General features: G+C 44.4%; 1 protein-coding gene across 1 annotated transcript; it reads right to left on the reverse strand.

The window, feature by feature from the left end:
- Positions 1-645: 645 nt before the first annotated feature.
- Positions 646-25,086, reverse strand: PXDC1 (PX domain containing 1). The gene is made up of 5 exons (XM_041475418.1): positions 24,437-25,086; positions 11,672-11,763; positions 11,270-11,387; positions 8,465-8,576; positions 646-2,293 (listed from the first exon to the last, which is right to left on the reverse strand). The coding sequence occupies exons 1-5, from the start codon at positions 24,690-24,692 to the stop codon at positions 2,176-2,178; spliced, it is 696 nt and encodes a 231-aa protein (XP_041331352.1). The 5' UTR covers positions 24,693-25,086; the 3' UTR covers positions 646-2,175.
- Positions 25,087-25,453: the final 367 nt, after the last annotated feature.

The raw sequence follows: 25,453 nt of genomic DNA on the forward strand, positions 1-25,453 counted from the left end.
ACTCTGCTTTCCAAAATATCAGTCAAGGAAAGGGAGATGAACTAGAATTACCCAAAGCAATGTGGTAGGCTGACAGCAAGGTCAGGAATTGAAATAAAATATTCCAGTATCCAGTCCAATACACATGTCTACCAGATGCTATTTCTACTTCATCATGGTTAACTAAGAACACTAGCAGAATAATTAAAACTAATGGGAGTAAAACAAACAAAATAAAAAATCTTCCCAATTCTAATTGAAGAGGCTGCTCAGAAAGTCTTTGAGTGAGTAATGACATATTCCTTTCTACTATAGAAATTTACCTTATAAGAATCTGCTTCATTGTCAAAATCAATAATGTCCAAATTTGATCTCACTGATGATAGTGAAAATACAGAAGTCTTCCACTAAGCTGAGTGGCATTAAACCACACACACCTAGACCTAAGATCAACAGCTAGGCAGAGGTTCCATGTGGATACACACCATGTCTGCAGTACAAATAACATGTGGAGCAGAGAAATTGCTATTACTCAGCATGTTTCAGAAACTATGGGGAAAAGAAAGAGGATATGACATGTCTGGGAAAGTGTATTCAAAACAAGACCAACAAAAAAAAAAAAAAAAAAAAGAAGGCACTGTTTGAAGCTGCAGAAGTGTACTGAAGGTGAGTTATATTTTATTTTATTTCATTAAAATATATTTTAAAAACATACTGTGTAAAAGAATTAGGATTCTCAATAATTTATTATTTACATTAACAAATTCTGTTTGACTGTTATTCTACAGACAGAAATGAAAAGTCTGCGGAAGGGAGTTGTATCAGCTTCTTCAGGACCAAGCAAGCCTCTTGTCCAAGAAACATATCCAAAAATGCATTTCTTTCCATTTCAGTCCCTTCAAAATAATATTTGCAAACAGATGGCAAAAAGCTCAATGAAAGGTCATGCTGGTGAGTGTTGAGCACTCACAGTGAGAGCCAGGAATTCAGGGTGCTCTGCAAGGGAGAGACCCCAAGGAAACATTAACATTGCACTACTCAACAATCAAGAGGCTGCAGGGTCCAATCCCACTCTTGCTCCCACTGTCCTATCTCTGCTGAAATCCATGGCATTACACAACAAGGAGGCCTGCACGTGACCCCTCCAGGCAGATCTCAGAAAACTGGACAAACTCCTTGAGACAGGGTGGCAGTGGAGAGACTGTTTTTCCTACCACTGTAGGCACACTGCAACTTATCATTCTTTTTCAGTCCAAAGACAACATAAATCTCATTGTCTTCCTTCCCATCTTCTGGGAAGAAATATGCATAGGGAATTATCTCTCTGATGTAAACATCTGTAAGCACCATTCACATATGCTGGTCCACATAAAAAGAAAAAATATTATGAAAGTGCCTGCTGTAGCCTTGACCCTTCTTAGTGGAGCAGCTCAGCTTTCCCATCGGCTTTCCAGACTTCCGAAATCATCCAGGTACCCAAACATCATGCACAGCTCATTGCAATGCCAGTTGCTGTCTGCTTTACTATTCCAGGAAAGAGCAGTTGCCCTTCCAGTGATTATACAAAAGCCCGTGATTAAAAGAAGTAAAGCTGTCAGCTCGTGTGTTCTGTGTCCTGGAGGCACTCAATGGTATTTCTGACATCTCGTGTAAGGCACCAATCATCCGGTAGCTGAGCAAAAAGCGACCCACGAGACCTCCATTAAGCAACTGCAGAGGGAACTGACAAAGTTCAGCTGGTTTGCTTCTCTTCTTGCTTACAAAGCATAAAAATCGTGGTCACGCCATCTGAGGAAGTTTCTGGTGGTATCCTAAAAGGGGAACTCAGCTTGCACCTCAAGGAGCACGAGTGACTTGTGCCTGCTTCAGCACAAGTTTCTGACAGCTGCATCAGGGCGGCAATTCCCACAGACATCGCAGAGATTTCCTTGATCCCCAGGAAGCCTCTGCTGCCTTGCTTTCACAGAAACTGAGTTTGTTGTCAGCAGCAAAGCAGGTTCCTCCTTACAAGATGTCTCCACAACACACAAAGGAGGACCACACTTACAAAACCAGCTTTGTGGTGCTCTTGCTGCAGCTTCCCTGCTGTTGGTCTTATCTGCACAGCCTTATTCACAGAGATGCAATGCCAGAGATAGCAGAACCTATGGATGAAGAGGTTGGCTGGATGCTGGCTGACTGCACTCCTGAGCAGCCTCAGTCCAGAATATCAGTCTCAAACGGGACCAGGTGGTAGTATGTCAAATTGGTGACATAAGCTGTTGGATCATCACTGTCTTCCAGCTCTGAGGTAAAGTCACTAACACTTTCGAACCTAAGGAGAGATAAAAAAAAAAACAAAAAAAAACAAAAAAAAAAAAACACCAAAAGGCATTAAGTAATTTAGAAAATCAAAGGAATTGGGAAAAAAAGTACTAAGGGAGTGGGAGAAGCACTTGGAGCTGATTTCATCCACACCTCCTTCATCTCCTATACTCATGTGTTTATGACTAAACCATGGGCCAGTGAAAACTATGGTGAATGCAAGCAAGTAATCTTGACACCCCTAACTTTCAAAGCTACTAGCGAGGAAGGAAGGAAGGAAGCAGCAAATGAGTCTTGGAAGAGTGAATCACGCAGTTGAAGTCCACATCCTTCCATATTGTTCCCACAGCATGTGTCAACAACACACGATGCCTCAGTTCTCACATAAAAGTGAAAAATAAACTGCCTTTGTTTCACATCTGAATTTGGGCTCTCAGTGTTTCATTTCACAGGCACCCCTTCTCTGGGTTTGGCTTTTGTAAGAGGCCGAGTGTCTAACACAGGTAGGAAAAAATGACTAGAGAGTCCTTCTTCCAGAGTCTAGCTGTCCTTCCCGTGGTACGAGGTTTAGATTTTGACAATCAAAGAATCTACAAATATTAAAGATTCCCAAATTTAGTTTCACTTGTTTCGGTATTTTCTTCCCTACTTCCCGACACCTGTTTCATAACCTGCACTTTTGCAAGAATTACCTACTGTCTCATATCAACTTTCAACCAGAAGGCATCAAGCTGTTAAAACCTACACTTCTCACAGTTACACACATTCCCATTTCAAGAAGGTTTGAATTTCTGTGGTAAGAAACATTATCTTCTTTCTAGGATAGCCTAGCAGTTAAAGGCAGTCACTGCAGGCCAAGGACCAAATTTCACCTCAGTTCTAAAAGGGGTCTGAAGAACTGTAAAGTTTCTTTTTGTCAAACTCTCTCTTTAATATTTTGAAAGAAATTTCATTTACTATGACAGAGTGAGAAATAAAAGGAAGAAGAAAGTGAAAAATTGCAAAAGATGGAAAAAGAAATTCTAACCTAGCTCTCACTTTCTGCATGTGTCTCTAACACCTTTATCAGCCTAGCTGGCCTACTGCAGTTCTCTGAATGGCAGACAAACAGATGGCTTTAAAATAATTAATATTTAAAACTGCATCTTATCTATACATGAACTAATTAGACTCTTTAAATATGTGAAACAACTGGACAACCCCCTAACCTTGCCCTCGAGAGTGACTTAAGAGAAAAATATTTCAGAGGACCTGAAGAAGAGTGGTAGGGCAAACAGAGACAAGTCTCCCACTCCCATCTCTTCCCAAAATTTTATTTAGAGCTATCATGGGTTACAGGATAGCCTGGTCTATACATCCTGCAACACAAGGCCACAGTTCTGTCTTTTCCATACTCCTTCCTGGTCCTTCTCATCTCTTTTTTTTTTTTTTTTTTTTTTTACTATGAGAGCCAAAATAGAGAAGATTTTTTTGGAGCAGAAACTAATGGATTTTCTCCCGCAGCTTTGCTCTTCACTTTAAATGAAACAGCAATGAGACTGAACTTTGAATGTTTATTGCCCTCATTCCTCTAGTCCCTCCAGGCTGTTTACTTGCCTGCGTGTGTGGGAACAAGGGAGTGTGTGTGCACAAGGGAGTTGACTTGGTATCTTGAAAATACTTCACAGATCATGTTGTGCTGTCTTATGGACTGCAAGTGATCCAGAAACAACACATTATGAAATACCAGTGGGGAGATAGAGTGAAAAAAGCAGAAGAGGAGTCAAGAAGGCTACTCAGATACTGCTCTTTTTCTCTTATCAGCATAAAGCTACAATATTACATCTGAAAGGTCCCAAAGATTTTGTGGTTCTCCAGCCTCACTGATAGGTTACTACAAGCAGAATGTGAGGAGCAAAGCAGTGGACATCAGATGCTGTGGTTAAGCAGAAAGCTTTTCTTGCCACCACAAATGAAGTGTGTGCACAGCAGTCTGCAAAGCACTGCTCTAGACTGCTCACAAAAAACCAAACTCAATAAACCAGGGCTGTTTACCACAGTCAGAAGCTGTGTATGACAGCAACAGTCAAAATATTTTTGTGCTGTTACCAACAGGTCTTTCTCTCAAAATAAATTCAGCAACTCTACTGTGGACCTTCAGATTCCTAAATGCCTGAATTGCTAACCTTAATTTCTTTTCCTCTAAGCCCCTTGACAGACACACCAGACACACTGTCTTTTGCAAGAGCCTACTTTTTGTGTTGGAAGACAAAATTCTTTATAATTTTGACCTCTGTTAATACATTAGATTTGCTACTCAGATTCGCCAAGAAGAAGAGGAACATAGAAGCTTATGGTTTGGACAGGCTTGCTGGGTAAAAAACTGGTGGCTGGGCTCAAAGATTGAGGGATGTTGAATGGAATTAAATCTATTTGGTAGCCTTTCACAAGTAGTGTTTTCCTGGGCTCAGTTTTGGGGCCAGTCCTGTTGAATATCTTTATTAATGGTCTGAATGTGGGGACCAAGTGCACCCTCTTGCACTCTGTTTGCAGGTGACACCAAGCTGAGTCGGAGTGCCAATGTGCTGGAGGATAGGAAGGCTTTCCAAGAAGGATCTGGACAGTCTGGATTGATTGGCTAAAGCCACTTGCATGAGCTCCAATAAGACTAAATGCTGGGTTCTGCACTTGTGTCACAACAAGTGACCCTGAGCAGAGCTACAGGGTGGGGGCAGAGTGGCTGTAAAACTGCCTGGCAAGAAACGACCTGGGGATGCTGGTCAACAGTGGCTGAACAGGAACCAGAGGGTGCCCAGGGGGCCAAGAAGGTCAGGGCATCCTGGCCTGTATCAGAAACAGTGACCAGCAGGAGCAGGGCAGGGATTGTCCCCCTGTACCCAGCAATGGTGAGGCTGCACCTTGAGTCCTGTGTCCAGTTCTGGGCCCCTCGCAGCAAGAAGGACATTGAGGGGCTGGAGCCTGTCCAGAGAAGGGCAACAGGGCTGGGGAAAGGTCTGCAGCACAAGTCTGATGAGCAGTACCCAAGGGAGCTGAGGTTTTTTAGCCTGGAGAAGAGGAGGCTCAGGAGAGACCTTATCACTCTCTACAGCTGCCTGAAAGGTAGGTAGCCAGCTGTGGAGTTAGACTCTTCTCCAGGTAACAAGTGACAGGGCAAGAAGTAAGGGCCTCAAGTTCTACTGGGGAAAGTTTAGATTAGATATTAGGAAAAATTTCTTGACTGAAAGGGTTGGCAAGCATTGGAACAAGCTGCCCAGGAAAGTGGTTGAGTCACCACATTTCACAGAATCATATAATGGTTTGTTTTGGAAGGGATCTGAAAGATCATCTACTTCCAACATCCCTGCCATGAGCAGGGACACCTTTCACTAGGTCAGTTTACTCAGATCCCCATCCAGCCTGATTCTGAATGCCTCCAGGGATGGGGAATCCACAACCTGGGAAACTTGTTTTAGTATCTGACAACCCTTATCTAAAAATTTTCTTCCTAATAGCTAATCTAAACCTACTCTCCTTCAGCTTAAGGCCACCCCCCTTATCCTATCACATGCCCCCATGAAAATTCCCTCTACATCTCTCTTGCAGGCCTCCTTCAGGTACTGGAGTGACTTTGCCAAAAAGGCAGCTTATCCAATGCTACAGACGCTGCTGCTGGCCTAGAAGACAGAAGTGGAAACAGCCTTTGCAGAGAAAGGTACCTCTGTAACAAAACCAAACCATGAGTTCAAATGCATTTATTTACCACCTTTTTCTTTCAAAAGGACTTCACTGCACTCCAAGAACCACACACAAAAGGAGTAGTTATGCTACATGGATGCTGAACACACTGGCTTCACCACAGTTTGCAACACTGTGCTGTACTGCCAAATAAAATCAGAGAGAAAATGAAGGAAGCAGAAAAGACCTACTTCAGAACAACAGAGTAAGCAACTGCAACTTGGAAAAGTGCTGTGGTTTATTTTGCAACAAGTATAAGACTTCTCAGCTGATGCATCACTGGGCAGGTAGCTCTGCAGGCTACACAGCTAGCCAGTATAGGCAATGAGCACTTCCTGCTGAAGCTTCAAGCACTTCTTCCCAAAAAATACAGCTTTGCTCTGCAAAATGTGTCATTCAAGTCCATCAGCAGCCAAAACCCAGAAGTCATAAAGAGTTTAATGCAGTTGAAAGGAAAAAATTCCCATCTGAGGATATCAAGTCCAGAGGGAATTAACTCTAATTTCAGAGTTATGGTAGAACACACCATAAATCCAATTTTACTGAAACCGAAAGAGAGCAGCATAGGATTTGAAAGATTTTAAAGTTTCCTTTCTGGGCTAATAATATACATTTAAAACAACATTATAGAAAATCTCTGCTTTTGAAAAAGGTTCAATTTTTACAAAACAGCTGTGTTACACTGTTCCACTATCTCCTGGCTATTATGTCTTGGCTATAAAATACAGCTGCAGGATGGGAAAATTTAGGGCACTGTATAACACACACATTCGAAATTTATTAACTTCTTGACTCTTGACTTCACATCCTTTGGAAAGTTAAATTAAGTCAGGCTGTTACCCTAGATTAATTTCTTCCACCACAGCTTATGGGAAACTATGTCTACCATTCAGTTTTTATCACATTCATATTTTCTGACCTTAACAGTCTCTGACTTCAATGGGATGACAGATGATTGTAGTTTCTGATCCCAGGTAAGTTTCTGTAAGTTTTGCTTGGGCTGGAGCACATTTTTAAAATCAATACTAGCTATAAATATTTGTTAAATACTTAAAAAAAAATAATCAAAGTAAGGCAGGAAAAGGCTTTCTTTGGTAATCTTCTCCTATAATTTGTCACTTTCAGTACAAAGTATGACCCACTGTGAACTATAACAATTTTAATTTCCAGGTATTGGCCTTACAAAATTACCTCTAGTGTGCCATTTCAGCCTCATTATTACAATCTTTTAAGCTTAAATGCTGTTAGCAAGGTCGAGGTTCAGAACACCAAGTGATAAGTTAATAAAAAGACTTCAAGAAATTACACTCAAGCCAGACATATTCTCCAGCCCCTGATAAAATGTTGCCAAGCTCTAAACCTTGTTACAGACTGGCATTTCAAATATGACAAGACATATCACCGTGTCCAAAGCTAAAAGCTCCATAAGTCTTTTAGTATTCTCTTTCCCTCATTCGACTGGTCAAATGAAAAAGTAGGTCAATATTTCTCATCAAAAATATTAAAATTTTCACTCCCTTCACTCCCTGAACTCACTTCACTCCCTGAAGCTCATTGAAATATCAATCACCTGGTATAACAGAAATCTGTAGGAGCATATTTCCATCAATACCCATCTGGGAATACAGTCACTGGCTTAAGACCTACATGAATCACAGAATGGTTGGGGTTAGAATGGACCTCTGGAGATCATTCACTCCAACCCTCTGACAAGACAGGGTCACCCAGGGCATGTGACACAGGAGCACATCCAGGAGGGTTTGGAATGCCTCCAGAGAGGAAGACTCCATGACTTTCCTGGGCAGCCTGCTCCAGTGCTCTGCTATCCTTATTGCAAATAAATTCTTCCTCATGTTGAGATGGAACTCCTTGTGCTTTATTTTATGGCCATAGAAGCCCTTCTGGTTACAGGTTTCTGAGGCCAGAATACTTATATGCATTAGGAAGCAGAACTGTCCAATGAAACCAGTCTAACTTGCCTTTTCCCTAAGGATATACACACGCTACCAAGTCCCAGCTGAGCAGCTGTTGACCTTTGTTCAATTACTTTCAGGGATGTGTTCCCCTCTGAGGACAGTGTTTTGCTTCCCAGACATTCTCCTATCCTTTGTAGCAGGATATGCCATTTGTTAGGCTGTTTGAGTTTCCAAGTTTGGGCTCAAACCAGCTCTCATCACAGTCATGAGAGAAGAAATAATTCTGTTCTCCCTTCACAGCACCCCTACAGCAACCTCAGTTCTTTTTTCATACACAGATGATTGACCACTTTGGGATCAATCATTCTCCCATTTTACCCACTTTAACAGGAAATTGCTGTGAAGTATCAGGAATCAGGCCCAGCAACCTTTAACCTGTCAGGATGACAGCTGTACCAGTCTTGCTCTTAGGCAGACAATAACATTTTGCTAGGGGGGTGGGAAAGCTACAGTGAAGGTGACAGCATTGCTCTTGCTCAAATTCCACTTACAAATGTTCTGCTGAATCTACATCCAGGTGCTTCTCTTTTCCATTAGGTATACTGTGGTCAATTACTATTGTTTCAGTGTTGGCTAAACAGAATCCGTTTGATCGCATGATTTCTGTTGGGAGAAAAAAGAAAACAAGATTAAAAAAAAAAGGCTGGAAAACAACTGTGTATCATAAGTAATTGACATTGCTATAAACTGATACGTGCACATGACAGGAAAGCAGGAATGAAGAGTTGGTTCACAGCTTCTTAAATCTGACAGTGCTCAAGTAATTTTATTCACCTAACCAATTAATGACACAGAGCATCTGAAACAACTACCACTACCAAATCATAATTGTATTTTTCTTAGACAGTCCTAGGCTTAGGCAAAAATAAAATAGTCATAACAAGGGAAATGAACAGTGACCTTACAAGTTAATTCAACCTCTAAGATGTATAAAGAAATACCATGTTTTACACTGCCCTTGATACTGCTGATTTGTTTCTAACTGTGTTAGAAGCCTCCAATACAGAATATCTAAAATTTACACCTAATTCCCCTGACTTACTACCGTGGGGAGAACTGATAACTAAAGAACAGTATTTGATGTGAATGAGAAGTTAATGCACACCTGTGCTCTGTGGAAAATCAAACTAGGCAAGTCACAAGGATTTCTTTCAGTCACACAATTTTAGATGAAGCTAGGACCAAGACAAAATAAATGTACTTTTCAAAAAAATCAGTAGTGACTTAAGTAGGATAACTCTTGATCTGCCTCAAGACACTGTGACCCTGTGTTACAGCCTTGCATCATCAGCACAACAAAAAAAAACTAGTCTGTGGCACAAAATATGGCAGGCAGAAAACACACCAACAAATTTCATCTATATATACAGTTCAAGCAAAGAACAGGAGATGAGGCATGAGAGGAGGTAATTTTTTTTAAGATTACATGCTCCTGCATTAAGGTAAAGCCAATACTCACTTCCATATCTTTCTCGAGACTCATCTTTGATTTTCATGCCGTATTTTACTGCAGCTCACTTTAGCCGAATACATTTGGGGGTTGTGAAAACACTTGAACCCCAGCAGAATCACATTTCACATGACTCATCTTGAGCCATCATTGTATGATTGTAAAATAAGATTTACAATATAAATTCAAATTCAGCTTTCATCTTAGAGGGCAGCCCTTTCTCTCTTCTCCATCACCTACCACTCTGAGCAGGACCTTTTGGGGGACAGTTTGTTTTTTCAGAGAATACAAAAGATTTTTGTCTGCTTTTCCAAGACTGTGAGCCAGGTAGATAGCTGCACTATGAGTAACAGGAATGTCAGTATTTTCCCAGTGTCCTTGACTTGACCTAAGAGTTGCAGCATTTCACTGCTGCATGAACTGCTTTACCCATTATCATTTACTGCCATCTACTGACAGTGCTGCCAGACACCGAACCATTTCCATTGTGCAACATCCAGATGAGGCAAATATCAATTAACATCTAATTTCCACCTGTGTTCTGAGCATTAATGGCAATCACTTGAATGATGAAAATTAATTACCACAAGATGCTGCATAGGTAGGAGAATCTTCCTCCAGTTAATTAGGTATGACTCGTCACTACCAACAATAATTTAGAATGAAAACATGCTATTATTCAGCTGAGATAGTTTTGTTAGCACCAAAGAAAACTGATACCAGTTATTATAAACATTGAAGAACTATGTAGTATTTCACTTCAATTAACTGTAAATAAGCTCTTGTAGTGACACAAAACCAGGAGTTGGCATTAGGTTTAAACAAGTGTTTCAGTATAGAAATACAAAACCAGGCACACCAGAAGCTCACAGACCTTTTGACAATGGCCAGTAGCAGATGAAGAGGGGAAAGGCTAAAAGAATAGGCAAGGATAGGCTCTTCACTTTACCCACTAGCAATCTGTGGTTTAGAACTTCCTATGTCTCCACCTGTGACAGGTTTCAATGTACTTGTCCTCCACTCCCCTGTCTTTTGAATTCCCTTTTGAAGTCACTTCTGCTTTCAGTTCCACCATATCCTATGACAATGAGTTCCACTCCTTAACTATGCTTTGTATGGAAACAAAACAATATTATAACCTTTCTTTTGTTTATTTAAAGCCTGTTGTCTGGCAATGATATTGGATAACCTATAGCTCTTGTTTCATAAGAAGTACAGGGTAATTGACCTCCTTCCATTCGCAGCTTTGTGGACTTCCATCATACCAGTCTGTCATCTCTTCTCATAGGTGGAGGTGTCCTTCTTTAATTAACCCTTTTTTTAGAGAAGCTGTTCAACAACTTGAATCCTCACTGTTTATTTGTATAATTTTAAATTCTATTATATCCTGAGATGGAGAAACCAAAATTGTACATATTGTATTCAAGAGGGGGCTATGCTCTTCTCCTCTGTTTCCTTCTCCTTTCCTAATAATACCTAATATTCTCACTGCTGATATTGCACATTTCTTGACACCAAGATTACCCTTTCACAGAACTGTATCAATAGCCTCAAAATCTCCTTTCTAAGTGCTAACAGCACTATCATATGTGATGATGTGCAGTAAGGACTGCATTTTCCTCTCATTCACTGCTTTGCATTTGTTAGCCACCCATTTCACCTGCCACTTTATTGCCTGAATGCACCTTGCACAGTATATCAAGGAAAATTATATGTTCTATATCACAAAGCACTATTGAGAACTACATTTTGAATTGTCGATAGAAAAATAATAATGGGAACAGCAAATAAAGTAATTTTCTTTCTTCAATTCTTGTGCCAACTGCAGGTAGATAACAATTCTTACCTGATATTTTAACTGGACTTTGAAAGCTTGGCTGAATTTTATGGACATTGTCATTTTTTAGAACTTGGTCCAAGGGAGATCTCTCAAAGAATGTGAGGACAACTTCAGACCTTGAATACTTAAAAAGAGAGAGAAAAAACCAGACATCCATTTTTAACCAGTAGTTTGCTTTGTCCCTCTTCTCCATTTCCACCCCTTCATAGTATGACAAAAAGACATTATAAGTGACAGCTTGGAGGCATCATTACACAGTTCTGGCACTCAGCATTTCTCCAAGTTACTCAATAAATTGCTGCTTCTTTCAGAGTTTGGCAAAGCCCATCACATTCTAATCTGCATGAGAGTGCATGTCACCACGAAGGAGGAGTCAAGCTGGGCTAAATTGGAACTTGGCTTACTCACCTTCCAGGGCATGTTTATAATAGTCTTCAGAAGCTTTTCCACTTCATTAAGTCTGGCTTCTATATCATGGGCTTCTTTTATTGTGATGAGCCCTAGAAACAAAGTAAACAGATCATAAGCATAAACAAAAGCACACTTAGGCACACTTTAGCAGCCAAAAGCAGCCCCTCAGGAAGACATGGAACAACCTCAAATATGCCTTCCAGAAATGTCTTTTAAACCAGCTGATGATAAAGCGTGCACCCCAAACTGAGGTGGGTGTAGTTTACAAGCAGAGTTGCAAGCCTGACACAAACTCAGCTGTTTATGACCATATGTAGGAATTGCAAGACAAGCAGAAGTAGAACCACCTACTCCCTCACCCACAGTTTCACTACACAGCATTCCCAGCAGTGATAATTAAACAGCCCACTTTCTGCTTCCAAGAACCATTATTCATCCTTTTTTTTCCTGTAAATAAAAAGCAAAAGAAAACCCAAGAAAACCAAAAGACACTTCCTACAGATAAGAGGGGAAAAAAATCCCCACAAGCTAAACAAAAGGCTTTGAGAGCAGTTTTGTGTTTCTCTGACTGTAAGCCCCAGTGAGTGGTCCAAGGAAAATTTGTCAGTATTATGTTTTTCAAGTGCAAGATAACTGTTAGGGTTTTTTTTTTTTTTTTTTGAATCTATTCAGTCACTGAATTATCACAGTGCTGCAGAAGGGATTAAGACTGAAATTTCACTGCCCAATATCCAGAATAATGCATTACAATGCAATATAGAATTGCTTGGTATGGTGATCTCAAACACTGATACTGTATTTTGTATGTATAACCTGCAGGACTACTCTAACTTCCCCCTCCTCTAGCAGACTGAAGGAAATACTGCACAGGTTGCATGTATGTATGTAGATGCATGCATGGGGCATATGAGGAGAAGTAAATCCCAAGATCTCACATCCCTCTAGTGATCCTTTTATTGCTGATATTTGCAACCTACTTTTTCTAATCAAATCACTATTTAACTTCTACATTTGTGCATCTTTTCCAAGGAGCAGGATACACTCATGAAAATGAAATACCTAAGAGAAATTATTAAATATAAGAAGCCACAATAAACAAACAAACAAACAAAAAATGAACAAAAAGCTGTATTTTCCCTGTGTCCTTGACAGAAACAGGAAAAGATACAATAAATCAGAACAATCAAAATTAAAAAACTGCAAAGCAGTCTGTGACAAAGCACTTCAGTATACTACAGTTGTGTTAAAGTAAGTGTATCTGCATCTTCCTAATCAAAAGACAAATGTAGAGCCATCAAATATGCGGAGTGTGGGAACAGTATCCACAAACAGTTTCATTCTGCACCAGTCCTTCTTGTTTGCTACCAACAAGATACAATCCCACAGAAACTTTCCAGACAAAAGTGTGACTTGGAAGCTGTCAGCTCTCCTCCAGTTACAGCTCCAAATAAAACAGAGATTGTCTCCAAAGCAACGGGGTTTACTTGACAGTTGTCCCACAAAAGTCCCCTGCTTGTATAAGCCTTTCTCTTGCTCAACAGTCCTTCATTTTGCCTGTTTTTTCAGCATGGCTATTGCCTCACCCCGGTACAACTCACCCCCCCTCTTGACAGCAATGCATCCTAGCAGGCATATAAGGGAGGTGCTGTGTGTCTTGCTTTGGCTGGTGTACACTACAGTCAGGTAGCTTTGCTTGGAAATTCTCTGAAAGGCTGTAAATGTGAATAAACTCATCTGCATGGCTCCACAGACTGCATACTAGCTGGGCTGTGCTTGACAATACAGACCTGGATTGCATTCCAGCACCCTTCATCATCCTAACTATGGGGTGCAGGCCTGGGTGGATCTGCTTGGCCCCTCCACAAATACATTCCCATCCCACATTTGGATTGAGTTCAAATTTTTCAAAGAAAGGGCTGTCATCTTCCCTAAAAGAAGGAAGAAGCTGCCAATGGCCCCACAGCTCAGACACCCATCCATGATGTTAGAAACACACTGCTGGCCGTGCTGCAGTCCACATCAAAAAAACAGAGAAAACAGAGCCAGCCACCCTGGTGCCAGCTGCCATGGGGTGCCTCCACTTCTCCTGCTGCTCTTGATCCACTCTGCATAAACACTGATATAGTCAGAGCAGAGACTGCCCAGCTGTGGCTCCCACCTCATCTCCAATCCACCAGGGATTCAGCATTCAGCTGCTCCCTCTCAAATCTGCCCTCGATCTCAGACCATTTCCCAGAGAAGCATGCACTGTTGGAACTAGTATTTTGCCAGGAAGAGAGATACTTTCAAACAAATGAAGATATTCAGACTGGGAGGGGGAGGAAAAAAAAACAAAAACCAAAGCCACCTCGGAAACAACCCTGAGCATTCATCCCATGAAGAAAACCAGCCAAGCGGTCAGGATTTCTCTCATTAGTAATCAGGGAAAGCATCTGCAGCTCCACATGGTCTTTTTATGCTTCACCAAGAAGTCAGACAAGGCTGTCAGCCTGTTGCACTGTCACAGATCACCCCGTGGGAGGTTTTACAGCTTCTTGCGTTCACAAGGAATTTCCAGCCCTGGTATATTATCTGCTTCCACCTCTTGGAAAGACACCAGCCATGTAAATCCACACTCCAACCTGGAAACTGGCACAGAAGACTTGTAACATCTGACACCATAAAAACTGTTTCTTACTGAAGCTTTCAGTAATATCAAAACCAAAAAGCAGACAGCGTAGGAAGGAGGGTGATACATCTGCCTGGACAGCTTCCTATATATGTGCTCAGTGATTGCAGATGTGCAGCTTTGGGGCGTAAGGCTGCTGACCTTGGATAAATTCCCCATACAGGGAGTTCAATTTGGCCAGGCTAAAGCCCTTCTTTTCATACATCTGCAACCCAAACAAACAGAAACTACTTGACTGGCCTTACATACATATATTTAAGCCTGTAATTTATTCTGCAATTGTCATGAAGTTTGTAAGGCCCTCATTTATCTTAATTCTACAAGTCTCTGTTTTTAAAAGTTAACAGATGCTCTTGTGGTTTTCAGTTAGTCATAGACCATGATCCCACAACCTGAGAGATTGCTCCCAACCACACAGCCACACTAACCAAAGTGAGGCACTGCCTGCCCAAGCAGCCAGGAGGAGTGGAGGTCCTGGTCCTTCCTTTCTATCCCTTTCAGCACTCTCTAACCGGCTGCTGCCATCAACCACAGCACCTACATGCATGAGGAACACTGGGGTTTCACAAGGTAAAGTCTCTGGTGTCAACACTGGTTTAAGGTGCTCCCACCATCCCCTGCACCTCATTTCCTCTCCCACACCACAACACAGAGCTGCTTTTGCTTTGCCAGCACAATTAGGTGAGCAGTAGGGAATACCTCAAACCACTCCTGTCAAAGGCTTCACCTCAGGAAACCCCAGACTCCAGAGAAGAAGCAAGAGACTGTAGGTGAGGATGCCCCATCCAAGCTCCTTTCACACCCAGGCACTATATTAAGTTTGAGCAGGAGCCAGAATTTGTGTAAAGAAGGAACCGAAGAAGAACAGAACTGTACCCAAGTTTCCAGTCCTATCCTTCACTTTGTGGGGGTTTCTCCTTTGCCTGTGTTCTTTCTCCTGTTTGGAAGATTTGTTGAGGCAGAAAGAAAGAGGAAAAAAAAATGCCAAAGACTGATGCAGGATCTCCAGACGCTGGAAACGCCTGAACAAACAGACACACAGACATGCCAGCTGACACTGCAGACAGAGCCCAGCACCCCCACCATTCATTAACCCTGACACAAATGTGCCAAAATGTGGATGCATCTGAAGCGTGTGGGACCCCCTGGCCACATATGAAGCATCCATACAGCAGCTGCAACATGTCCCCAGGCTGTTGTCTCTGCCCACGGGCCATAAATACATGTATAGCCTGCTTTTCCATATGGGGCTTTTACTATCCAAGAACCCTTACTCTGTTTGATATAAAATAAAAATAAGATACCAGTAAAGCAGCCAGTATCTTGGAACCAGTTGTGCTTTCCTCACTTGTTCAGTCATGCAGCAGAGCTGAACTCAGAGCTGGGAAATTTGTTAGTGAGGTCATGGTGAAAGGCTGTTCTCATGCCTTTTCTCAGCTCTGGCCCTTGTCTGGACTGCTAATGGAAAACATGCACACACTCCTCCCAGGAAAACTTTGCTCTCTGTCTTGTTACCTATACTGTGCTTGGACAATTAGCTGTTATTTCAAGTGATTTAAATGCTATAAACACCTATGTTTATAGGGTTTGACGTAAAAGGGCTCCTTTTTTTGCCACAAACCCTGCTGCCAAATACCACAAACTTCTAAGATTCCTTCCCCCTGCACACAGGGGAGCCAACAGGCTGGGTGACGGGAGGGATGACACTGCCTAACCCAGTGCGGCACTCACCTGTGCCTGGGAGACTGCTTTGCTTGTATTACATAATCAGTGACCTCATTCAATCCTTTTGACATTTTCTCTGCCCCTTTCCAGACCAAGAGCCCGGGACTTAAGACTGAAAAGGATTTGTTTTCAGTTTGAGACCAAGTGTAGATAACTCTGCGCAGAGCAACATGTGTCTGGAAAAGTATGGCACAAGCAGCACCAGAAGCCTGCAGCTTTCTTCCTGCCTGGGTCCCTGGTGCCGGGGCAGCTGCAGGAGGCTGGGAGAGCAGGCCAGCAGCTGTGTACCTGGCACGCTGGCTCACAGCGTGGGAGAGGGGCCCAGAGCTGCACACAGGCAGGAAACGAGCTCAGCAGCAGAGAAGGAACAGAGAGCCAACTCCTGGTGTAAACACACAAGCCTTGGTAGGGCTGTCCTATTACTGCTATGTGAGCCACCAAATCTGCAACTAATGACATTCTGAAAACCGCAGATAGTGCACCCCATGTTTCTACTGCAGGAAGCAGGACAGGAATTTCAGCATGTGCTCCATGGTTCATAATGAAATCACAGAGCAGTCCTCACAGTCAGTGTACACAACAAGCATTGTCTCAAAAATCCGCTAGTGCCCTCCAAGGAAGAGTAAGTTCATGCCCAAGTCAAATATGTTTCTGTAATGTCATGTCAATGATGACACACAGAAGTCTGTTTTTCTGGAGATGTACAAGTCACTATGTGATACCAAACTGTAGGCAAACCCCATCTCTCCAATCTGAAGGACTACACCTCATGTTTGTGGTCAGGACAGGAGCAAAGAATGTCCAAGAGATACCCTATTTTCTCAAAATCAGTTCTATACATTCAGGAAACGATCAAGAGCAGAAGCCAAGGTGTATTTTCTGAAGATACGTGCAAGGTGGAATGCCAATAGTCCTAAATGCTGCGTGATTCAGTATGCATATGAAGACGAAGATATGCAGTGAACCCCTCACATCTAATTGTCTTTCCATTCCCTACAGGGAGACAACAGAGTAGGTATCAAAGGGAAAAAATGAGTAACAAATAAATCCAGAGAGAAATCCTACTGTGTTCTCTTAATCTACACTGCAAGAAAGATTTGTGGCTTATAGATTTAAATCATGAGTCCATCCTTCTCTCTTTGCACAAGACCCCAAGCAGCAGTTAGGGATTTCAAATCTTTAGGAAAAACATATAAGCTGCCTTGCATGGGAGACTGATACTTTGCTGTCTCTCCTGACCAGACTTCAAAGAGAGATGTGTCCCTTTTCCCCAGTTACAGCATTCATTACCACTGCGGTGCTAAAACTTTTTTATCCTTTTCCCTTATAGCTCCTTGCCCTCAGATATGTTCTAAGCCTTGTGCACACACACAATCCAGGATGTAGATGGAGCAATAGCAGGAAGGTCCTATTCATTAGAGAATAATGTTAAATTAGAGAGTCTAAATTGATCCATCCAAAGAAGGGCCAGGTCCAAAGTCAGATCAGTCTGTTAGGGACCATATCTAGTCGACTTCTGAACAGACCCACAGACAGATATTCCACAGAAACATGCAGAAACTGAAGCTAATCAGCTGGCACATGGATCAGGGCTGAAAGATGACAGACAACTCAGCCCCATTTTTTCTGCTGTTTTGCTGCTTTGCACTGCTTCCTAACTCCTCCATCTGCTTAACTGGATCTCAGATCTTTCAGCTGTCATTTTCCCCTGCTTCATGGCCACCATACCTCGCTCCTCCTAGCACCTGCCCAGGTAGGATCCCTCCTCACCACAAACACGTGTTCCCTCAACCTTGCCACCTGGGAACTGTGGCATTAGCCACCTCAGGCTGGATTCTGAAAAGGCCACACCAGCTCCCATTAACAGCTGCCTCCTCTCTGATGAAGGAGAGAAGGATAAAAGATTGCTAGAAGGGCAAAGGAATACTCAGGGGTATGTAAAGACAGGAAATGAAAAAATCCCAGCAGATGGGAAAGCTTGTTTCACACAACTCTTCTTCAATAACTGCAGAAATAACACCACAGGGATCCCTTAAGTCCAAAGACTTGATAAGATCCAGAGAAGGGCAGATAATTACAGGCAATCAGGGATGTCAGATCTTCAATTACTAGAGACCAGGACTGTCATTTTTTTGTTCTCTGCCTTTTATTTATGTTGTCTTCTGCAGCATCTGGTTCTCATCACCAGGGACAGGATCCTAGAGCTAGCTACAGCATTGGTCTGACTTAAGACTGGCGGCTCTAGCAACTCCTCTTTGATGCCTCTCGCCTTATTCTTCAACCCCTCTCTTTTGGGGCAGACACACTTGCCCCTTCCCCTTGTGGGGGAGTTCATCCATCTCATGTGACAGGAGTCACTACAGCTTTTACAAAGGATTTGCTATCAATGCAATATTGCTGACAAGATCCCTCTTGGTGGCATTACTGAGGGAGCAACTAAAAGGAAACAGCAGAGCTGAAAAGAGGGGTGGGTGTAGGGAGGTGGACTTTTTACTTTTATCACATTGTGCTGCCCTTCTTAAGCTTGATGACAGGGACCAAAATTTTTAAAGAGGTATCAGTACACAAAATGCATGTGAGTCACTCATATTTTCAGAAGTTCCGCTAGGTAGTAGCAAATATATTGAAGATACTGAGATAAATCTGTTTGATGCAGAAAGAGAGAAAGCTTTTGAAACCCTTTCACACACCTTTCTTCTTTTGCAGTTCATATGAAGCAGATGCAGGATGGGAAGAAGTCCTGTCCAAACAACTGTCTGAAATCCCCCAAAGCAAAAGTAATCATGACCTGAGGACACAGGCACTCTCGAATACCCATGCAAAGAAAGGAGGCAAGTTAAAAGCAGAGAAAACCAGACCCTCAAAATGATGGGTTCTCCACACATTGTATTATTAGTTATGGGATCTCCCAGGATTTCTGGAATGGAAAAGGCATGTTTCGGTGGCAGAACGCAGCAGACAGGCTTTCCCCACAGAGTTCCCTGTCTTGATGCCTGATGAGCCCAAGAAAGAAAAAGATGTCAAAGAAGCATAAGATAGGAGTGAACAAAGCAGTCAAAACCTGATGAAAAATGCAAGCTCCTACAATGATTTTTAGTGCTGATTTCTTATCAGGCGAGAGCTGTCATGAAAAACACACCTCATTTCCATTCCTTTCCACCAAAAACTTCCCTGACACGTTGCCTTGGTTCACCACAAAAAGGCAACTTGTGTCTAGCTTTATAACAACACAGTCAGTTCCATTTATCTCCATTATTACAAATGAACCATGAAATTCAGCTGATAAAAAAACAAACCCAGAAGCCACAAACTTAATTTTGGTTATACAGTTCTGCTAGAGCCTGATAACCAAGAGCTGCATCTTTTGTCTGCCAGACAGGAGCTCTGAGCAAGCTCCACTAATGAACTGTTGACAATGTCAACAATGAAAAGAGCACAATAGATGCAGTGTATTTATCTGTATTGTCACAGCACCCAGAAACAGCTGCTGTCTGTAGAAACCACTATGCTGCTTCTGTAGAGCTCCCTCTTCTCATAAATCACACCCCCAGATGGTCTTGTAAACAACAACAACAACAACAAAAATGCTATAATGCAGCATATAGAAAACTAAGTTATGAACATGGCATTTGCAAGCAAACAATGTTCCTGGACTGGCTCCTTGGGAACTGCCCTCTGTGCTGTGCACACCCCTCCAATGGCAGCCCTGGAGGAGCTTCTCTCCCAGTGCACAGCCACTGGGACATGGAAAACAGCTGATCACCTGCTTCCTGCAGGAGGATGCCACCCCAGAGGCAGGCACAAGGCTTGGAGCTAGAGCTTAGCCTAGTCTTTGTGAGGCACCACTCAGGTCTGCTACAAGGCAAAATAAAGGGGCAAAGCTTCTCTGGGAAATCTCCACCACTACTAGAAAACTTCTATGGATGGACAGAAGTTGAGCATCTGCAAGGTGGAAGGGAACAGAGGAGTTCTGCAGAGCCGTAAATAACCATGGATGGCAGCACACCGGTAAGGGAAACCTGGAGGAAAAGGAACAGAGAGGAAATAACAGAAAGAAGAGTAAGGGGAAAAAAAAACACAACAAGGCAGAATGAGTCAGAGGAGGCACGGAAAGGAGGAAAGTGAGAACTTTGGGAAGAGAGGCCCATCTAGTAATAAAATAAATCTGTCAGAGGGTTTCTGATTTGGCAGCTCAGAGTATCAAAGCAGGACCAGGCACTACAGGTAGGTACAATATGAATAGTTACACTGGAAGAGCATCTGAGCCTCTGTCCTGGTAACAAAGGTAACAAACAAGTGCAGAGGAGGATTGCCAGAAACCACCCTGCCACTCCAAAGGCAAAACAAATCCCAGTTTTGAAAGGCTTCTAATGTGCTCTTTTGGCTTCCTTAAGGGGTTGATTCTGCCTGCATTGAAGTCAGAGGCAAGGGAGGTGTGTGACTGCTGACTGTATTGAAGCTGGCTCAAGTTCAAGGATAAACCTTAGATGAGACCTCCTCACAAATGGTATTTAGAGAAAATAGGAAAGGAGGAGGTTGGGGAAAGAAAGAGTCCTTTTCCAGATGTATACGTCAGTTTTGGTGTCTGGTCTGCAACAACTATTTCTATTTCCATCAATTTTAAGTCAGCTTCTAAGTCCGTAGCTCTGCCTTTCTCAAGAAAACTGATTAAATTCAAAAGCAGACTTTGCATAGAGAAACAGACAGTTTAGTAACATTCGGCTGTGTTCACTGCAGGAGTGAACGAACCCATGTTCTCCTGTGATCCTCCTTTGTAAATTTGCCTAGAGCAAGGGACAGGCAGATTTCAAAGACAAAAAAAATCCTAGCAAGTTACTGGCAACATCACAGTGAATCATACTTAGTCACCCTGCAGGTATGCACCTATCTAACCTTGTTTACCAGCTCCCTAGTGAGATGTCTTGTGTTGCTGAACGTCCTTGGCCTTTAGCATCAGTGTACACTCCAGATGCAGAATGCACTCTGCCACGTGTTCTTACTAGTTACCAAAGACAAGACAAAACTGTGGGAATGCCCTAATTCCCCCCTGGGACTTCCCCTCCTCTCCTATCTAAGAAAGGGTAAGGTGAACAGCCACTGCAGACAGCTACACCTCCCATCCTCTCCTCTGCAATCTCAAAGCACTCAGCAGCTCCAACAAATAAGGAAGGGGAAAGCATTGTGGAAGTCTGTCCAGGAAGATGAGGGATCAAGAAAGGAATGGAGAGAATGGTTTTCTCATGCTGAGCAAGAAAAGGAGCACACTCCTGCACAGCATGAACTGTCTGCTGAAGCCAGCAATAAGGGTAACAACCAACTCTTTTGCTGACGTTTTTAAAATAACCACAACCTTCGTTTAAAAAGTTAATAACATCAAATAGCTCAAGCTTCCACTCTCAGTCATATCCCTTAAAAGTAACACACTGCAGCTTGACTGAGCTGTAGGATAATGCTAGTCCTTTTAATGCTCCTTAGGCAAATCTGTAGGGACTTTGGAGTCCTTCAATGCAATGCAAATTTGGCTTGCAACACTTTATCATTTCCTCCAGATAAAAGGCACAGCTGATATTCACCTTCTTTCAGGAAGCCCAAGATAAATAAATAAACACACACACATACACACACACACACACATACACATACACACATCTACATATGCAAATACATTTGCGTGTATATGTGTATATATATATATGTAAATACACACAAATGTACATGACTAAATGCTAACACACACAAGTATGGGCTTTTGTCAAGTGTTTTTGTTGGGTTAAGTACATTGAGCTTCACTGTAGAAAGCAGGACATCTGCTTTTAAACATGGCAATTAAGAAACCATGCTTACCCCAAGAATTTTTTAAAGCCTGGACATGTCCCATGCAATCTCTTTTTACATGCAAAGCTTTGCATCACTGTCACTTAGTTAAATGAGATTTTTATGTTTCAACTTTGTCAAGTTATCAGAGGCTGTGGCCAGCCAATTTAAAATGTTGGTATGATGAAGTGTTCTTTAGGCAGAGAAGCATACTCTGCAAAGTAATTTTCTTTAGAGCAGGAGCAGCATAATTTCAAACAGAGAATTGCTGAAATTGTGACGCATGCTGTAATTGCTTAGAAACTACTCCTGATTTTTATTCTGCCTCTGTTGCAAAGTTAACCCCCACCCTTTCAACAAGCTAAACAGATCATAATCTGCTTATATTAGGTTTCAATTTTTCAAATCCTGAACTGATGCTTTGCTCATTCCCCATTCCAATGAAGGCAGTGTGCCTGTTCCTGAGATAAAGGCAAGTCAAGGCTCTAGGTTTTAGGCAGAGATTGAGCAACACAGGCTGAGGATGGTTAATCTTTCCCAGCTGTTCATGCATGAATGGTGTATCTACCTGGGACTGTCAAGTAAAGCCAGCGCAAGGGACTATAATCCCATCTGGCTGAAACCGCACAAATAATGCTTCAGAGAGAAGTGAAAAGAGTTGAATACTTTGTAAAAGCTCTGGCAGGCCTTGAGACAGGAGAGGAGCCACGCTCGTTTGAGAGAGGCGCTGAGGAATGAGAAAGGCTTTAGTATAAGCAGCAGCTCCTGTGTGTAACCAATGGGGAAGGAGCACTGGGAGGGGCAGCAGGCCAAGGATCGAGGCCATTTGCAGCCAGACACAGTACACACCCCAGTCCAGCTGCCAAGCTACTCTTCAGAGCCCCATAAAGCCAACAAGAAGGACTACCGCCACCCTGGGACGTCATTTATAGCCATAGTGACTCCGGTAGGCGCCGTGCCCTGCAGGTCACAAACAGGCTCGCTCCAAACCTACCCAGCATCCTCAAAAGCCGTGGGCCAGGTGATCCATACACTTGAAGGCCGTGTTACTGAGAATTTACTGCCACTCAGCACTAGTAAAAATCACACCTGGGCTAAGAGGCGCGGCCTGGCTTCCGCAGGAACAGCCCCATTCCCTGCCTGCACCCAGGCGGGAGGAGACAGCTCCCCTGGGGCACCCAGCCCTGCGAACATCTCCCACTCGCACCCCGGAGCGAGCCGGGGCTGCGGGGCTGCGGCCGCCCCGGTCGCCTTGCGCCCATGCCCGCCGTCTGCAGAGGGCACTCGGGGCCCGCCGGTGGCTGCCGAGCTGCCGCCTCCCGGCAGCGGGGACGGGAGAGCCCAGTGCCCGGGGACACAGGCCGGGGAGGGCTGCGGCTCCCGCCTCACATGGAAGCTTGGACAGGGAAAGGTACGAGCGTTTTAATGTGAGGCACGTAAAAAAACCCAAAGCAAGCCCACCACCAGAGGTTAGGGATCTGACAGGACCATGGAAAAAGACCTGTGTCACTATAAACACCTGTTAGGAAACATCTTTGGGGAGGCAGCCCGGGAGAGATCGCCACCGACAGGGAAAAGAGCTCGCTGTCACACAGGGACGGCCCAGGAACGAAGTCCGGCGGGTTTACACATCTATGAGCGGTGGAGACCCAGTTCAGAGAACAGCAAAACGCAAGGGGTCCCACTAGCAAGGTGGGAGGCTAAGAGAGAGCTGGGGAAAACTCCCAGCCTCTCATGGCGAAAATCATGCACAGAATACCGGCTTTTCCCTGCTCCTGTTCAATAAAATAATGAATGTCGTAACTCAAACAAGTGGGGAGACTGGAAGTGCTAGGCATACACCTATTTTCAGATGACTGGATGCTCCTCACCACTCTGCACACTTGAAATACGTCAGAGTAGAACATGTAACTCTATCTAAAAAATACCCCAACAATTAAACAAACTAAACCCAACCCGCAAGACGTCTAGGGTACATCCTGCTTCTGCACAGCAAGGCCTGAGCATGGACAACATCCCTCGAGTTTGGTTAGTCCACTCCAGAAACTGGAAGAGAACAGACGTCTCTACTAACCGCTGCTGCAATTCCCGTTTCGCAGAAGTTATGCGAGGAATTATGCCAGCTCCCAGAGTTGCTCCGTCCCCTGGCAAGCGCCGCATCCCTTTTTTTTCGCCCTCTCCTTGTGGCAAACAACATACCAACAAGCGGAGATTTTTCAGCTACACCCTTTTTCTTGGCAATCACCCCCCAGCCCTTCCTCGGGGAGCCCGGAGGCACTGGAGAGGGGCAGCGCCAACCCCCCAGTCCAGCCTAGCCCGGAGCCGCGCAGCTGGAGACAGCAGCAGCGATACTGGGGTCACCGTCCTGCGTGGAGCCCTCGGCTCCAAATGTATAGTCAAAAAAAAAAAAAAAAAAAAAAAAAAAAAAAAAAAAAAAAAAAAAAAAAAAAAAAAAAAAAAACGCCCGTCCTCCCCAGCCACCGCCACCCCCGGGGAAGCGGCGGCCGAAACCCGCCCGCCGAGCAGAGCGCCAGGGCCGCGGAGGCTGCTCAAACCTTGGAGCAAGGGGGAGCGGGACAGCTCGGGCCGGTCCTCGGGGAAGGAGTCGAGGAGCCGCTTGAAGAGGCGGCCGAGGTCGGAGTAGCTGCGGTGCAGGTAGAGGATGTTGCGGTCCGACCACTCGGTGCGGATCTCGTAGAACTCCTCCTCGTCGCCCCGCCGGCTGATGATGAGCCGCCGGATGCCGTTCACCCAGCAGCCCCGCACATACATGTTCACCAGCGAGGTGCCCTCAAACACGGCCGAAGCCATCCCGCCGCCGCCCGCACATCCCCCGCCGCCGGCGCAGGGCGAAGCGCACCGCCCCGCGCCGCCGTGGCCAAGTTAAGAGGAGGAGGAGGAGGAAGAGGAGGAGGAGGAGGAAGAGAGAAGGGGGGGTGCCACCCGCCGCACGCCCCCCCCGGCCTGGCCCTGCCCGCCGGGGCTGTGTCGCCGCCCGGCGCTGGAGGGAGGCTCGCTAGTGCCTCATAGACGGCGGCCGCAGCGAGGGGACGGCCCGGGCACCCTGTCCCGCCAAGCCCTCGGCGCCGAGCAGGACGGCTCTCACCCCTCCGGGGCGGGGAGCAGGGTGGCTCGGCCCCTTCTTCTCGGCTCCGCAGGAAGGCAGAGCCCCTCCCGTCCAAAGGCGGGGGGACGCCCCGGCCCCGCAGCCAGCGCCCACCCCCTGCGCCGAGCCCTGCGGTCCCCGCGGGGCGGGATCCTCCTCTTCCTTCTCGGGACGTTTTCGTAGACACCGCAGACATAGCGAGGAATTTTTTTCTCCTCGCAGTGACCCCAGAAGGTTTTTTTTTTTTTTTCCTTAAGCCTCCGTCCCGGCCAGCTGAGGCAGGGACAGGGAGAATGCCGGGCTATCAGCAGCCAGCAGCACACAGGGTGGACCAGCGCCCCCGCTGAGCCCTGGGAAACCTCGGCGGAGCCCCCGGCAACCGAGCCTGCACCTCCGGCGGGAAGGGGGCCGGCACAGAGAGGAAAAACAGGAGGGAGTGCGCAGCTGGTGCCTGGGACTCCTTCGG

The sequence above is a fragment of the Pyrgilauda ruficollis genome, unplaced genomic scaffold (genome assembly GCF_017590135.1).
Source record: "Pyrgilauda ruficollis isolate IOZ18807 unplaced genomic scaffold, ASM1759013v1 scaffold35, whole genome shotgun sequence".
Taxonomy (NCBI): domain Eukaryota; kingdom Metazoa; phylum Chordata; class Aves; order Passeriformes; family Passeridae; genus Pyrgilauda; species Pyrgilauda ruficollis.